The sequence below is a fragment of the Stenella coeruleoalba genome, assembly GCF_951394435.1.
Source record: "Stenella coeruleoalba genome assembly, chromosome: X".
In the NCBI taxonomy this organism is placed as follows: Eukaryota; Metazoa; Chordata; class Mammalia; order Artiodactyla; family Delphinidae; genus Stenella; species Stenella coeruleoalba.
The window spans coordinates 41,260,842-41,274,953 of record NC_137152.1 but is presented as its reverse complement, the minus strand read 5'-3'; the positions used below and the strand labels follow the sequence as shown (position 1 = coordinate 41,274,953).

General features: G+C 52.6%; 1 protein-coding gene across 3 annotated transcripts in view; it reads left to right on the top strand.

The window, feature by feature from the left end:
- Positions 1–13,023, top strand: part of IQSEC2 (IQ motif and Sec7 domain ArfGEF 2) — a 74,953-nt gene extending 61,930 nt beyond the window's left edge. For all 3 annotated transcript variants that reach the window (XM_079909898.1, XM_079909897.1, XM_079909899.1), the window contains 10 exons: positions 1,170–1,331; positions 1,787–1,909; positions 2,899–3,065; positions 5,360–5,499; positions 6,278–6,403; positions 8,264–8,363; positions 8,916–9,077; positions 10,684–10,857; positions 11,345–11,394; positions 11,999–13,023. In XM_079909898.1, the coding sequence (XP_079766024.1) occupies positions 1,170–1,331; positions 1,787–1,909; positions 2,899–3,065; positions 5,360–5,499; positions 6,278–6,403; positions 8,264–8,363; positions 8,916–9,077; positions 10,684–10,857; positions 11,345–11,394; positions 11,999–12,964 (2,170 nt within the window). In that variant the 3' untranslated portion in view covers positions 12,965–13,023. The remainder of the gene's footprint in view (positions 1–1,169; positions 1,332–1,786; positions 1,910–2,898; positions 3,066–5,359; positions 5,500–6,277; positions 6,404–8,263; positions 8,364–8,915; positions 9,078–10,683; positions 10,858–11,344; positions 11,395–11,998) is intronic.
- The last annotated feature ends 1,089 nt before the right edge of the window (positions 13,024–14,112 follow it).

Genomic DNA, 14,112 nt, shown 5'->3' with positions numbered 1-14,112 from the left:
TGGTCCTAGTTCTGCTTCTGACTGGCTGTGTCATCTTGGGTGAGATGCTTCCCTCTCTGGGCCCTAGTTCTCTGTCTATAGGATGGATGGATTCTGAACTTTGGGTTGCCCACCTTCCATTTTTGGTAGGGAAGCGATGTGGTATATAAAGAACCCTGTTCTCAGAAACGGGAGACTTGGGCCAGACTCACTGGGTAGCCCTGGGCAAGGTGTGTCCCTTCCTTGGGCTTCAGTGTTTCTATCTATTAACTAGCAGGGTGTGGATATTTGAGGTGTTGGGGGCAGGGTGCTGTGTTGGACTAGTCAGTGACCAGGACCGAGCTCTTTCTAGGTACCTGGTCTTGTGCCAGGTGCTTAGCAATGGAATGGGAGTGTGACGTTTGATGAGAAAATAATTAGAAAACAAATGCTTAACATCTTCATAGCCTATGAGACACGGCCTTCTATATTTAGTTCTCAGGATAACTCAGGAAGGTTGGCAATCGTGTCCCTATTTTATAGAGAAGGAACTGAGGCTTGGAGAAGTAAAGGGAATTGTCCCAAGTCATGCGTAGTAAGTGATGGATCTGAGACTCCTGTGGCACCAAAGTCTTCCAAATTCTAGCCTCGTAGGACCCTAAGGCTCTGGGGTTCTGAATATGGGATAGCTCAGACCCAGATATGACAGTGGAAAATGGGGAGCAGCTTGTCTATAGAAACACTCACAGAGGCTGCGTGATACCTGTCCGAGTGGGATGTGGGATGAGGACAAAGTAATCTTTTCACTTCTCTCCTACTCTGAGGGTCTGTGACTCAGGGAGAAGGACTTAGCCTGGAACTCAGGCTTTCTCCCAGGACTCCTCGGTGCCTGTGAGGAATATCAAAGGTCCTGGCACACAGCAGGCTCTCATTAGATCTTAATTTTCTTTCAATTGTAGTGTGGCTCCAGTGCAGGAGGAAGTTGGGTTGAGGATACCTTGGAATTTTGAAGCACTGTGAAATGGGAAACTGTCTTCTTCTCCTTGGTCCTCAGTTTTCTCACCTGTACCATGAAGGGAGTGGACCAAGTTATATATTCGACTTCCTTAGTTCTCTGAGGACACGGTTGGGCCCAAAATTAGTTCAAGAAATGGGACGGGGGCAGAGTTCCAGGAGGACAGTCATCTCATCTACCTCCCCTCTTTCTGCAGGAAGCCAGAGAAGGGTATCCAGTATCTGATCGAGCGGGGCTTCCTGTCAGACACGCCGGTGGGAGTGGCTCACTTCATCCTGGAACGGAAAGGCCTGAGCCGACAGATGATAGGGGAATTCCTAGGGAACCGGCAGAAGCAGTTCAACAGAGATGTGTTGGAGTGAGGACCCCAGGCTGGGGCAGACTGGGCCAGGGGTTCCTGGAAAAGGAGGGCAGGAGGGAGATAAACTTTGCAAAACAGGATGAATAGACCTTCCTGCTCCCATACCTCTCTGCCGCAAAGAGATCTGATCTCTCTTGGAACTAGTCCTAAAGTCTTCTGGGTGGCCCCAGGCAAGGCATGCTTGTCCTTTGGCCTGCTTTGAGCCTCAGTTTTCCCATCCCTGATATGAGTGGGTTGACGGAACAGACCATTAGTAACCATGTGTCTGGCCTGGACTTTTTGGGATGGATTCCATTTCAGACGTTCTATCCTCATAAGTACTTGCTTAGGCCACAGGTCCAGATTTTGGAAGTCTATCAGTGGGGGGTTTGGTTCATTGGAGCAGGTCAGGGTGGGTCAGAGGTTTTCTGCAGGGAAATTGAGAGTTCCACACACCCTTCTCTGCTCCTCAGCTGTGTGGTGGATGAGATGGATTTCTCCTCCATGGATTTGGATGATGCACTCCGGAAGTTCCAATCCCATATCCGGGTTCAGGGTGAGGCCCAGAAAGTGGAACGACTCATCGAAGCCTTCAGGTGTGCCCACTTCCCACTCCTGAAGCTGCCCTTCCCTACTTTGGGGGGCAGTGTAGGACGTGTCTACAAGTCACCTCTCTGAGCGTTATACTTTCTTAACCAGAAAATGGAAGTTATAAATCCTACCTTGCAAGGCAGTTGTAAGGATCAGAGGTAATGTGCCTAAAGTATCCAGCTCAGCATCTGGGACATGGGCATCCAACAAGTGACAACAGCATCAGCAACAACAGCTTATATTCACTGAGCTGATACTGTGCTCGCCAGATATTGGGTACTGAGCTGGACACTTTACGTGATTATGTCAGTGAATACTCACAACAACCTGGTGAGGTAGGTGCTTCTCTTATTATTCCCATTTTGCAGATGAGAAATAGGAAGTTTAGAGAAGGTAAGTAACTAGCCCAGAGTCATGTGGTGAATAAGCAGTGGAACCAGTATTTGAACTCGTGTGTCTGACTCCATGACCCATGCCCTTAACTATTATCTTCCTCTGTGAATGCTTCGGGGATCAGGCATCAGACCTGGGTATAAACCCTGGCTCCACCACTTTGAGGTATTTAGAGGAGAAACAGAAGAGTTACTGAGAGCTTGTTTCCCAACATGGGAGAAGGATTTGCTTTGTAGTCAGAAAGATCTGCATTTTCATCCTGGTTTCACCATTTATCAGCTCTGTTGCCTTGGGCAAGTTACCTTACCACTTTGGACCTCAGTCACTTCATCTGTAAAATGGGGCTGCTACTAGCTACCTTGCAGGACTGTGATAGGATTACATGAGATAATGTACATAAATCCCCTGGCAAAACTCCATGAAAGGTAGCGGTTGTGATTTTTACATGCTAGTCTTGAGGAAACTCTGAAGAAAGACGAGAGACCCAAAGGGTTTGGGAGTATGTCTTGGAGGAAGGAGTTGGTGGTGCCAGATGGGAGGATAGTGGGTAGGTGGAGGTTACTGGTGCCTGACCCTGGCCCTGACCCCTCCTGTCCTGCAGCCAGCGGTACTGTGTGTGTAACCCAGCTCTTGTGCGCCAGTTCCGGAATCCAGACACCATTTTCATCCTTGCTTTTGCCATCATCCTCCTCAATACCGACATGTACAGTCCCAGCGTCAAGGCTGAACGCAAGATGAAACTAGATGACTTCATCAAGAACCTGAGAGGTGACCCCAGACCTCCCCATCAGCTTTCCCTATCTTTTACCTGGGAAGGGAAAGTGGGCTGGGTGGCAGGGGTGGGGAAGGAAGAGGGAGATCACATCTCCTCCCTGGAAATTAACCTGAATTTCTGCCAAGGCTGGATGTGCCCACAGCATTTACTTGTTAATTCACTCAAATAGTCATTTGTCCATCCATTCATTCCCACACTGAATACTGACTGATTAGGAGGTCCTGAACAGGAGGTACAAGCCCTGGCTCTTACGGAACTTACACTGATTCACTCACATGTCTGTTTACTCATCACTCCCTCTTTCCCTCCCTTGTTTATTTATGCCCATAAAGACTCGTTTATTTTAGGTACCCTTTCCTCCACTTATGCATTCATTTATTCACTCCACCAACCAGCCAGGCAGTTGACACTGGGTGCCTCATGTGTCCCAGTCCCTGTGGTGGGCGCTAAGGACTGGGGAGGGGCATCTGCCACAGTCCCTGCCCTAAGAGGGCTCCCGGTTTGTGGGAGAGATACCCAGCACAAGACAGGAAGTGAACTGTGATGTCAGGCCAAAAGTACAGTCAGAGCTCAGGGGAGAGAGAGCCTACCTCCAACATGCTTCCTGGAGGAAGCAGTATTTTCATTTTCAGGTGGTTCTTGAAGGCACAGATAATGTGATGGAACAGTGATAGAGGAGGCTTACCTAGCAGTAAGAATAACAAAGGCACAGAGGTAGGAAAACGTTAAGTTGTTTGGAGAACAATCAAGAGGGGGTGGACAATCCAGTTGGTAAGGTCAGTTGGAAGCAGTATCCAGCAGCCTTGAGTGCCAGATGAAAGGCGTCACCTTGACCTTTTTTCTCAGTTTATTGTATCGATGTCAAGCCCTGCCTCTCACCAAAGAGCAGCCTACTAAAAATGGCACAGATGTTAGGATTATTTAGACAGAAATGAAAGAGGGAAGTATAATTGAGGAAAAACAAACAGACAAGACAAATTTGCTGACTGTCACGGTTTGCACAATTGGTCTCTAAGCTCTCTGGCAGCTGAGGTAAAAAGGCGGTGTGATGAAGGCTGTTCCTTTAGCACCTGGTGTCCAAGGAGGAGGTGTGGCATTTCCAAAGGAGAAAACATTTTCTTTAGCGGAAGGTTTAGAGAGAAGAGTGAGTGGGCTTCGCTCAGCAGACAATCAGAAGGATGGTAGACTTGAGAGGAGGGAATTAGACAGATCAGAGGCCATCTGGAGCTGTCTCCCAGAATCCTGCCATTAGTCGTTCGTTTGTTCCTTCATTCATTTCATCCATTCTCTCTTCCCTCCTCCCTGTCTCTCTCTCTAGCTCTCTTTCTTTCTCTCTTTCTCTTTGTGTGTGTGTGTGTGTGTGTGTGTGTGTGTATGTATATGTGTGTATATGTATGTGTGTATACATATACATATTTTATATATGTATGTATATGTGTATATATTTCCCCCTCCAATTATTAAATAAATAAGCAAACAAACAAATGAAATAAATACCTGCTCATTCTGGAAATTTTAGAAATATAGGAAGTTATTAAAAATTTTAACCATCCAAAATTCTGCCCCCTAGAGGCAACCATGGTTGATATTTTGGTGTATTCTAGTCTTTTTTTCCTGTGCATATGTAACTTTTTCTACAGTTAAGATCAGGCTGTACATGCAATTTATTATCTTGCTCTTTTCACTTAACTTGCTACAGGAATTTTCTCATGCTTTTTTGATAAACATCAAATTTTTAATAGCTGTAAATTATTTTATGAAACAGGTATACTCAACTTTACTTAAGTATTCTGCTGTTAGAACTTAGGTTGTTTCAAATTTTTCCCATAAGTTGTACTTATACATATATCTTTGGACATATTTCTGAGTAATTCCTTAGAGTAGGTTCCTAGAAGAGGAATCACTGAATACTTAGGCTTGCCAAATTACCTTCCAAAATAGTTAACGTCAGTATATCTGCCTGCTTCCCTGAACTCTTACTAACACTGGATATTATCATTTAACATTATTTTTGCTAGTTAGAAAGGCCAAAAAAAGTGTCTGATTGTTTTAGTCACACTGTACTCTGAGTTGTTTAGATAAAATCCCCACCTTGGGGAAGAAAGCAACTGACTATCTTGAAGGGCCCCTTTCTTGGCCCGATCCTGACCAAGGGACCGAGGGCGCCCACTCCCTCCAGTCCTGGCCATTGTTATGGCCCACGCTTGGGTGTGGGGTGTTGTGGAGAAGCCCTGCCACCCACTCCCCACATGTATACTATATATTCCTGTGTATTCCCTCCACCCAGGGGTTGACAACGGTGAAGACATCCCCCGAGACCTCCTGGTGGGTATTTACCAGCGCATCCAGGGGCGTGAGCTGCGGACCAACGACGACCACGTGTCCCAGGTGCAGGCCGTGGAGCGCATGATTGTGGGCAAGAAACCGGTAAGCGCCTTGGGAGACTGCAGAAGGGACAGGGTTTGGGAGGTGAGTCCATGCCCCTTTCTGAGCCCCAGGCTCCCCTCAACTGCCTAATGGAGTGGGTGGTGATGCATTCCTCAGGGGTGGTGGGGCAGGTTGAGTGAGATGCTCTATGGGAATGCATCTGGCACATGGCAAGGCACATCATGGGTGCTGTATAAACATTAGCATCCTTCACACCTCTGGTTTTGCCTGTCCATCCCGAGTGAGCAGCCAAGATAATAATTAGCTGATGACCAAAGCCAAGAACACACTCTAGTCTTTTAGTCAACAAACATCTACAGGTGCCTTTCCACTGAGCCCAGCATTTCGATTGGCACTGGGGACACAGATATGAATAAGATGTGATCTCTGTCCTTGGAAGCACTCCCAGACCGGGTGGGGAGGTGTCAGACAAAGACACAATACCTTCACCTTATAGTTAGGTTAATTTAGGGGAGTACACGGGAGGGAGAGGTCATTTTCAGCCCAGGGAGATCAGGAATGGCTTCTTGGAAAAGAGAACCCTAGAACTGGGGTTTGGAGGAGGGGTGGAATGTGGCCATAGGGAGCTGGGCAAGAAAGGCATTCCAGACACAGGGAGCTGCCGGGACAAAGATAAGCCGAGGCTTAGTTGCTTAGACTCGTGTGTCACAGTGACAGTGATATGTACCAGAGGTGAACTTCCTCTTGCAGTTAATGTTAAGATGCCTGAAGCTGGTGGGCTGGCCTTGCGGACACCTATTTCTTCATGCCTGTCTAGGTCCTGTCTCTTCCTCACCGTCGACTGGTTTGCTGCTGCCAGCTCTATGAGGTGCCAGATCCAAACCGCCCACAGAGGCTAGGGTTGCATCAGCGAGAGGTCTTCCTCTTCAACGATCTCCTTGTGGTATGAGCACTGAGGGGAGAAGGAGGGAAGGTGGTGAGCCTGGACCCCGGGTCTGGTGTGAACCATATTAACATTGGTGGGTGGAGGCGTGGCAGGTAAGGAGCTCTGCCATGTGATCTGAGTGCCTCAGCCCCTCCTTTACTTCACCATTTGGAGGATCCATTTGGAGGTAGTGGCAGCCACACGGGGGCAGAAAATGTGAGAACCAGGGCAGATGACAGGCTTACAATCTGGGAAGTGGTAGAAAAAGTCCCTGCCCACCTCAATAGCCCAGTGAGTTGGCTGGAGGAAGTGAACCTGTGACCCTGGGGTCAGTCTGAAACCTTCCGGTGGTCGGGCGGCTTGAAGTGATTCTTAAAACCGAGCTCATCACCAGTGTAGACGTGTGTCTTTTAGAACTAGGACTCTTAGGACTCTGCAGGTGGGAAGGGAAGTTCAGGGTCTCCTGTCCAACCTCTTGCCCCACGCAGGAGCCAGCTTCCTGCATGGCCCTCTGTTTGCATGAGTGCAGGCACAGAAGGCTGCCTTCCTCCAAGGCAGCCAGTTTCCCGTTCAGACAGCTCTGACTGCTAGAATCTGTGTCTCCCAGTGGGTTTCCTTCAATAATCTTCACTCAACCCTTGGGATCACAGAGAACAAGTGTTCTCCCTCTGCTCTGAGACAGCTCCTCAGGGGTTTGAGGACAGTGACCTGTCCTCCCTTGGTCTTCTGTCCTTTAGAGCAGGTCTCCCAACCTCGACACTATTGACATTTGGGGCAGATGTGGGATACTTTGTTGTGAGAGCTGTCCTGTGCATTGCAGCATGTTTAACGGCATCCCTGGTCTCTACCTACTAGGTAGCAGTAGTACTCCTCAACTAACAATGTCTCCAGACATTGATAAATGTCCTCTGAAAGGCAAAGTCACCTCTAGTTGAGAATTGCTGCTTTAGATGAAGCTCCTCCAGTGCCCTCTCTGAGCCTTTATTTCCTCCTCTATGAAGTAGAGCTAATCCCTGTCTCAGGGTTGTCATGGGGATGAAATAAGAGGTTAGATGCGGACTAGCCTAACCCAGAGGAGGGCCTGGCCCACGCAGGTATTGAGTAAATGTTTCACCATCCATCATGTGCTGAAACCTGTGGGTGCCCAGCCCCATGCTAGGCACTGGGTTCCCAGAGATGAGGGAGACTCGGTCCTCGTTCTCGGGAAGCTCACAGTCTGAAGGGCTAAAAAGATGCTTCGCATAACTGTGCACTGTAACCATCCTGAAATCAAATCATGTGCTTTTAAACACCATTTGCAGGTGGTCTGAGGTGTTTACAACTTATATTAGCTCAGTCCAGAGTGCCCAAGTACTTGACAAAGACCTTGGTTGTTGAGAAGAAGACTCGTTAACTCTATACATTGCTTTATTGAAGATTGCTAATGTGCCCCGGGTCTGGTCCAGGTGGGCAAGATACATGAAATCCAGACTCCTCTTGGCGCTCCCAGTCCAGCAATCACACACTCAGAGTACTCTCCTAAAGCCTAGCAGTGAAAGGCACTGAACCAGCACTCTGGAAGCTCAGAAAGTGGTGGGAGATCTATGTGAGGTGTTAGAACAGGCTTCCTGGAGGGAGCAGCATTCAGTTAGTTCCTGTAAAAATCGAAAGTGCCTGTTGTGCATCATCATTACATCAGGAACTTGCATTTTTCTCCCGTCTTTCCTGTTCTGCTCCACAAGCTTCAGTTCGCCCCAGCTTGTGGGTATGTGTGTTTGTGTGTATATGTCTGTTAGTGGCAGTGGGGTAGAGGGGAGGGCAGCTGCAAGCAATAGGTGCCATGTGGAAATTCCCCACCCCAAACCCTGCCTCTTGTCTTTTTCCCCGCCCCTGCCGAAGGTCACCAAAATTTTCCAGAAGAAGAAGATCTTGGTGACGTACAGCTTCCGTCAGTCCTTTCCCCTCGTGGAAATGCACATGCAGCTCTTCCAGAATTCATGTGAGTCCCTTCTCGGATCCCAGCATCCCAAGAGTCTTTGCCGTGGCCCTCATGCTCATCCTTTTTCCACACCAACCTCCAGTTTTTGGACTCCTTTACAACTGGGCTAAGGTCTCCAAAGCACCTACTTGGTCCCAGGATGTAAGACAGGCCAGGGTGGAGTATGACTTGTGCCCTGGGGAGCTATGGTCTGGCAGAGAACTGCAGCATGTATGTTTTTTGGTGGGCCAGAGGCATGGCGATCATGGTATGCATTGAAGGACTAAACCAGAGGAGCTTTGATGGGTGGCCTTCTGGGCAGCAGAAGCAATGTGAGTAGAGGTAGAGGCATGAGAAAAGGGGTTCTAGAGAGCAGCCAGAGTTCGGTCTGCCTTTACAACCCAGGGCCATGATTACCAGGAGTTTGGGGGCTTTGGAGCAAAGGGGAGCTGCTGCTGATGCTCATGCAGAGAAGAGGCTGGGTCAGAGTTGGACACTAGAAAAAATTATTTCACATATGAGCCACCTTGCTTCAGTCCTGACAGAGGTGCCTGACCTCCCCTCTCCCCACAGATTACCAGTTTGGGATCAAGTTGCTGTCTGCAGTACCTGGTGGGGAGCGCAAAGTCCTCATCATCTTCAATGCCCCCAGCCTCCAGGACCGGCTGCGCTTCACATCCGACCTGCGAGAATCCATCGCTGAGGTGCAGGAGATGGAGAAATACCGCGTGGAGTGTGAGTAGCCCAGCCACGTCTCCTTCCCCGTCTCCTGATACAGTGCCTTGCAAACACTAAGAATCCTGTCCTCTGAGAAGCTCAGAGTTGAGGGTTAGCTTGTCCAACCTTCCTACCCTCATTCCAGGAACACTTCAGCCTCTGCTTGAATAGCTTCAGTGACAAGGGGCTCATTAACCTCTCAGCCTCAGATTATTACTCCAAGCCCTAATTATGAGCCAACTCTTCCTTCTATTGAAAGGCAGCAGGGAAAAGAATCAGGGTATTGGAGGTAGGACTCTAGGTTCAGATGCCAGGTATGCTACTTATTATCTGGGTAAACTGGGGCAAGGTGCCTGACTCTCTGAGCCCCAATTTCTTCATACATGAAATTGGGGTGGTGAAATCTCCTTCGCAGAGTTGTGGAGATTCAATGAGATAAGGTGGAATGTGTGTCCTACATGTTCGTAGGACATGAGTGTTGAACATCCTAGGTGTCCAACAAATGTTAGCCCCCATCCCAGCCTCTCCTTTCCTCTCCCCACATTCTAGTTCCCGAGCTGAGTCCTGGTGACCCATCCTCCCAGCCTCCAGGGGCCATATCAAGTCATTTTGATCATATATGATGGAAAATAGTGATTACATCTCATTCCTCCCAATGCCCTCTAAGTTTTCTCTTCTCCAGGCTAAGCAGTCACAGTTAAGTAACATGGTGTTAAGGAGAAAGAGGCAGGCAGAGAAAGACAGAGACAGAGACAGAGGCGGCGGACAGCTCCTCGGTGAGGCCTTCACAGTTCCAGGGTCTGCTGTGCTCCTCAGCAAGGCAGGGTCACTCATTCAGCTCACCAGATCCTTGAGACCCTGGGGACATTCAGAGAGAGGGTGAGCATGCCAGGCTGAGGGGAGGGTGATAGACAGAAGTCTCCGTGACCTCCGCAAGGAGGCAGGAGTGTAAGGCTGAGAGTATGGGCTCTGTACTCAGGCAGACCTGCTTCCAGAATGTCGCCTCCCCCACTTCCAGCTGTATGACCCTGGGCAATCTCTGTGACTTCTTGGATCCTCAGTTTCTTCCTCTGAAAACTGGCTACTAATACTTACCTCTGAACTGGTGTAAGGATTGAGAGAGATCAAGTACGCATAGCACCCAGCATACTGCTGGCACATGATAGATGATTTGATTCCCTTTGGTTTCCTGCTCCTGTCCTTCCAGGAGCCCTCTGCTCTGGAACAAGGTATCTGAGAATGGAGAAGGCTCTGGAGTGAGTGCCCTTCACTATAGGCTCGAAGGGCCTTCCTGCCCCTCCTGGGAACAAAGCAGCCAATGTAAAGCTCAGTTTTGAAAGGTAGGGGTGGTCTGGGAGACCAGGCAGGGAAGGGGAGAGGAGCCGGAGCAGCAGACACTGAGAGGGACAAGGGGAGACTGAGCCAGAGGAGATGGCACGAGACGGGCTGGGCGCCGCAGTGCTTAGGAGATGTAGCTGAGGTTTGGCCGTCCAGGGGGTGAAGCAGGAGGCCTGAGGACAGAGCAGGTGAGGAGGGGGAAGGCCCACGGAGGGCTGGGGTCAGTCAGGTGGCCTCTCACTCCTGTCCCTGACTTTCGCTCCCTGTCTCCCCACCTGCCACCCAGCGGAGCTGGAGAAGCAGAAAGGTATGATGCGGCCTAACGCCTCACAGCCCGGAGGGGCCAAGGACTCGGTGAACGGCACGCTGGCCCGAAGCAGCCTGGAGGACACGTACGGGGCAGGCGATGGGCTCAAACGGGGAGCGCTCAGCAGTTCCCTGCGAGACCTCTCTGATGCAGGCAAGTCTCCTGGGGCCCCTGCCCAGGCTGGGGAGCCGTGGGACCGGGTGTCCTCTTCGCCTCCTATCACTGACTGCCAGCCTTCCTTGCACCCGCCACACGTGCACGCACCCTGCCTTCATCCAGAGCCCTGGGTGCCGCGCCGCAGGGGGCCTGGGAGCCGGGTCAGAACAGGCGGAGCCCAGGGTTTGGGCCAGGGAGCGCGAATGGGGCCACAGTCTTAGCCCCGCTCTCTCGCCGCTCCACCTCTCCTCTCTTTCCTCTTCTGTCTGTCCAGCACCACCTCTCCTCCTCCTCCATCTTTTCCTCCTCTCGCTCCTCCTCCTCCACCTCTCCTCCTCCCCACCTCCCCCTCTTCAGCGGGGGAAAGGGAATAGGGGTGTCTGTCCCCGGGAGGGGCCCAGACCTGGTGCCCAGCTCTGGAGCCCAGCAGGGTGGGGAGGGGGGGTTGCTGCTCTGACGCTGGGCTCCTTGCTTGTGGGTGCAGGGAAGCGGGGGCGGCGTAACAGCGTGGGATCGCTGGACAGCACCATCGAAGTAAGTGCCAGCTCCTGCCCCACTTGTCCTCTGCATGAGCCCTGCCCCGCCGCCCGCGGAGCCCCAGAAGAGGAGGGGACCTGTTGCTTCCCCCTCTTCCCTGCCGGGAACCCTGCGGCTACTTCTCCCAGCCAACCACTCTCTCAATCTGTCCTCAACTCTGTCTGTCCTCACTCTGCCTGTCTCTCAGTCTATCTTCCACTCTCCCAAGCCCCCTCTCAACCCCAGGGCCGACTCCAAGTAGTGATGCCCTTGGAGTTGGGCCCAGAGAAGCTCTTACCTCCAAGTCCTGCTCTTTGACCCTGAGCAAGTCACTCTGTCTCTCTGGGCCTAACATGCTCCCTGTCTGCAAAATGGGGATGAGGAGGAGGTACTGCTAACTCTTCCTCTCCCAGCTGAGGCTCAGATGAGATAGTGGATGTGACAGCAGAGCTCTGCAAGCTGGGGGCGCTCCATGTACAAGTACAGGACTGTGACTTGGTTTTCATTATGCCGTGGGAGGGCCCTGTCTCCCCAGCTCCAGCCCTCAGGGACCGGGTGGAGTTTAGGGTTGGGGGTTTAGGACATCTAGACCGGCCTGACTTCCACCCCTCCCCCCTTCCAGGGGTCTGTTATTAGCAGTCCACGCCCTCACCAGAGGATGCCACCTCCGCCCCCACCCCCGCCGCCAGAGGAGTACAAGAGCCAGAGGCCCGTCTCCAACTCCTCATCCTTCCTGGGCTCCCTATTTGGAAGCAAGCGGGGCAAGGGGCCCTTCCAGATGCCACCACCGCCAACAGGCCAGGCCTCTGCCTCCTCTTCATCTGCTTCTTCCACCCACCACCACCACCACCACCACCACCACGGTCACAGCCACGGCGGCCTGGGGGTGCTGCCTGATGGGCAGTCCAAGCTCCAGGCCCTGCATGCCCAGTATTGCCAAGGACCGGGCCCGGCCCCGCCCCCCTACCTCCCACCTCAGCAGCCCCCTCTCCCCCCACCTCCTCAGCAGCCCCCGCCCCTCCCGCAGCTGGGCTCCATTCCACCGCCTCCTGCCTCAGCTCCTCCCGTGGGGCCGCATCGCCACTTCCATGCCCATGGCCCAGTCCCAGGCCCCCAGCACTATACCTTGGGCCGGCCAGGCAGAGCTCCCAGACGGGGGGCCGGAGGACACCCTCAGTTTGCTCCACATGGCCGCCACCCCCTGCACCAGCCCACCTCCCCCTTGCCCCTGTACAGTCCTGCCCCCCAGCACCCTCCAGCCCACAAACAGGGCCCCAAGCACTTCATCTTCAGCCACCACCCACAGATGATGCCAGCAGCAGGGGCCGCTGGGGGCCCTGGATCCCGGCCACCAGGGGGTTCCTACTCCCACCCCCACCACCCCCAGTCACCATTGTCACCGCACTCACCCATCCCACCCCACCCCTCCTACCCACCCTTGCCCCCACCCTCACCCCACACCCCACACTCGCCCCTGCCGCCCACCTCCCCCCACGGCCCACTGCACGCCTCTGGGCCCCCTGGCACGGCCAACCCACCCACTGCAAACCCCAAGGCCAAGCCAAGCCGGATCAGCACCGTGGTCTGATGAAGGGAGAGTGTGAGCTGGGGACTAGGGAGGTCTGGGGAATCTGCAGGAGAGGGGCCTCACACCCTCTCTGCTTCCTCAGTTTTTCCAAAACATATATACACATAGACATGTCCTCCTCCCCACTGCCTCCCTGCCTTGGGACCCCTCCTCTAACCCCCAACAGTCTCCATGGGATTTCCTTCCAGATTCGAGACTCCTTGCCACTTGAAGCCTATACGCAAGGCTCTCAAGCTCTGGGGAGTGGTGAGGACCTTTCAGAGATCCTCGTCCTCTTTCCTCTCTTCACCCTCCCCCCTCCCTTTCCCTGGAGGTCTAGTTGGGTGGCCTCAGACCTCCGGGCCAGTGTGAGCTCCCTGTCAGCTCTGGCTGGTGGGGAAGGGCAGGTGTCGGGAACAATGAGGGTGAAGGCTTCCCCAGGGCACCTCTGGCCGCGTAGGGCCAGGAGGGAGCTCTGTAGAGTTGTGGCCAAACCTCAGCTGGCTCGGCCCTCTCTCTGACCTCAGGGCCTGACCACGCACCTCCATGTGTCTCTCCACCTGCTGGAGGACATGGAGCGTCAGTGCACGCGGTGGGTGGGCCCCCACTTATGCTGGTCCCCAGGTGGGGCAGTGCGTCCTCTTTGGAGCCAATCTCTGCCCTCTCTCCAGTGGGCCCCAGCCCAGACCTCTTCAGCTTCAGGACCTTGCCTCTCCTTGCAACGTTCTTATCCTGATCAAAGTCCAGACAGGTTTGGGGCGGGGGGGCTCAGGTCTGGGATGAGAAGGGCGCTGCCCTCCCTCACCCATATTGCATGCCCCCCATTCCCTCACACCTACCCCACCTACAGCTGAAGACAATGCACTTTATAGATATTGCCCACACACACCTTGCTGGGGCAGGGCACCCAGCATCAGCCCTGGGGAGAGGGGCTCCCAGAGGGCCACCGTGAGCCTGAGATGTCCTTCCTGAGGCAGAGATTGGAGCCATCAAAGTGGGGGCTGGGAGCCAGGATGCCTGAGTCCTTCTGTCCGTCAAACTCTCCGCTGCCTCTCCAGCCCTTTTACAGCCCTGTTTATTTATTATAAATATATTTTTTACAAGCCCCAGCTCCTCTTCTTGCCCCGCATATCCAGCTCCTTTCTCAGCTCCTGCCTCCCTCTCCCCTC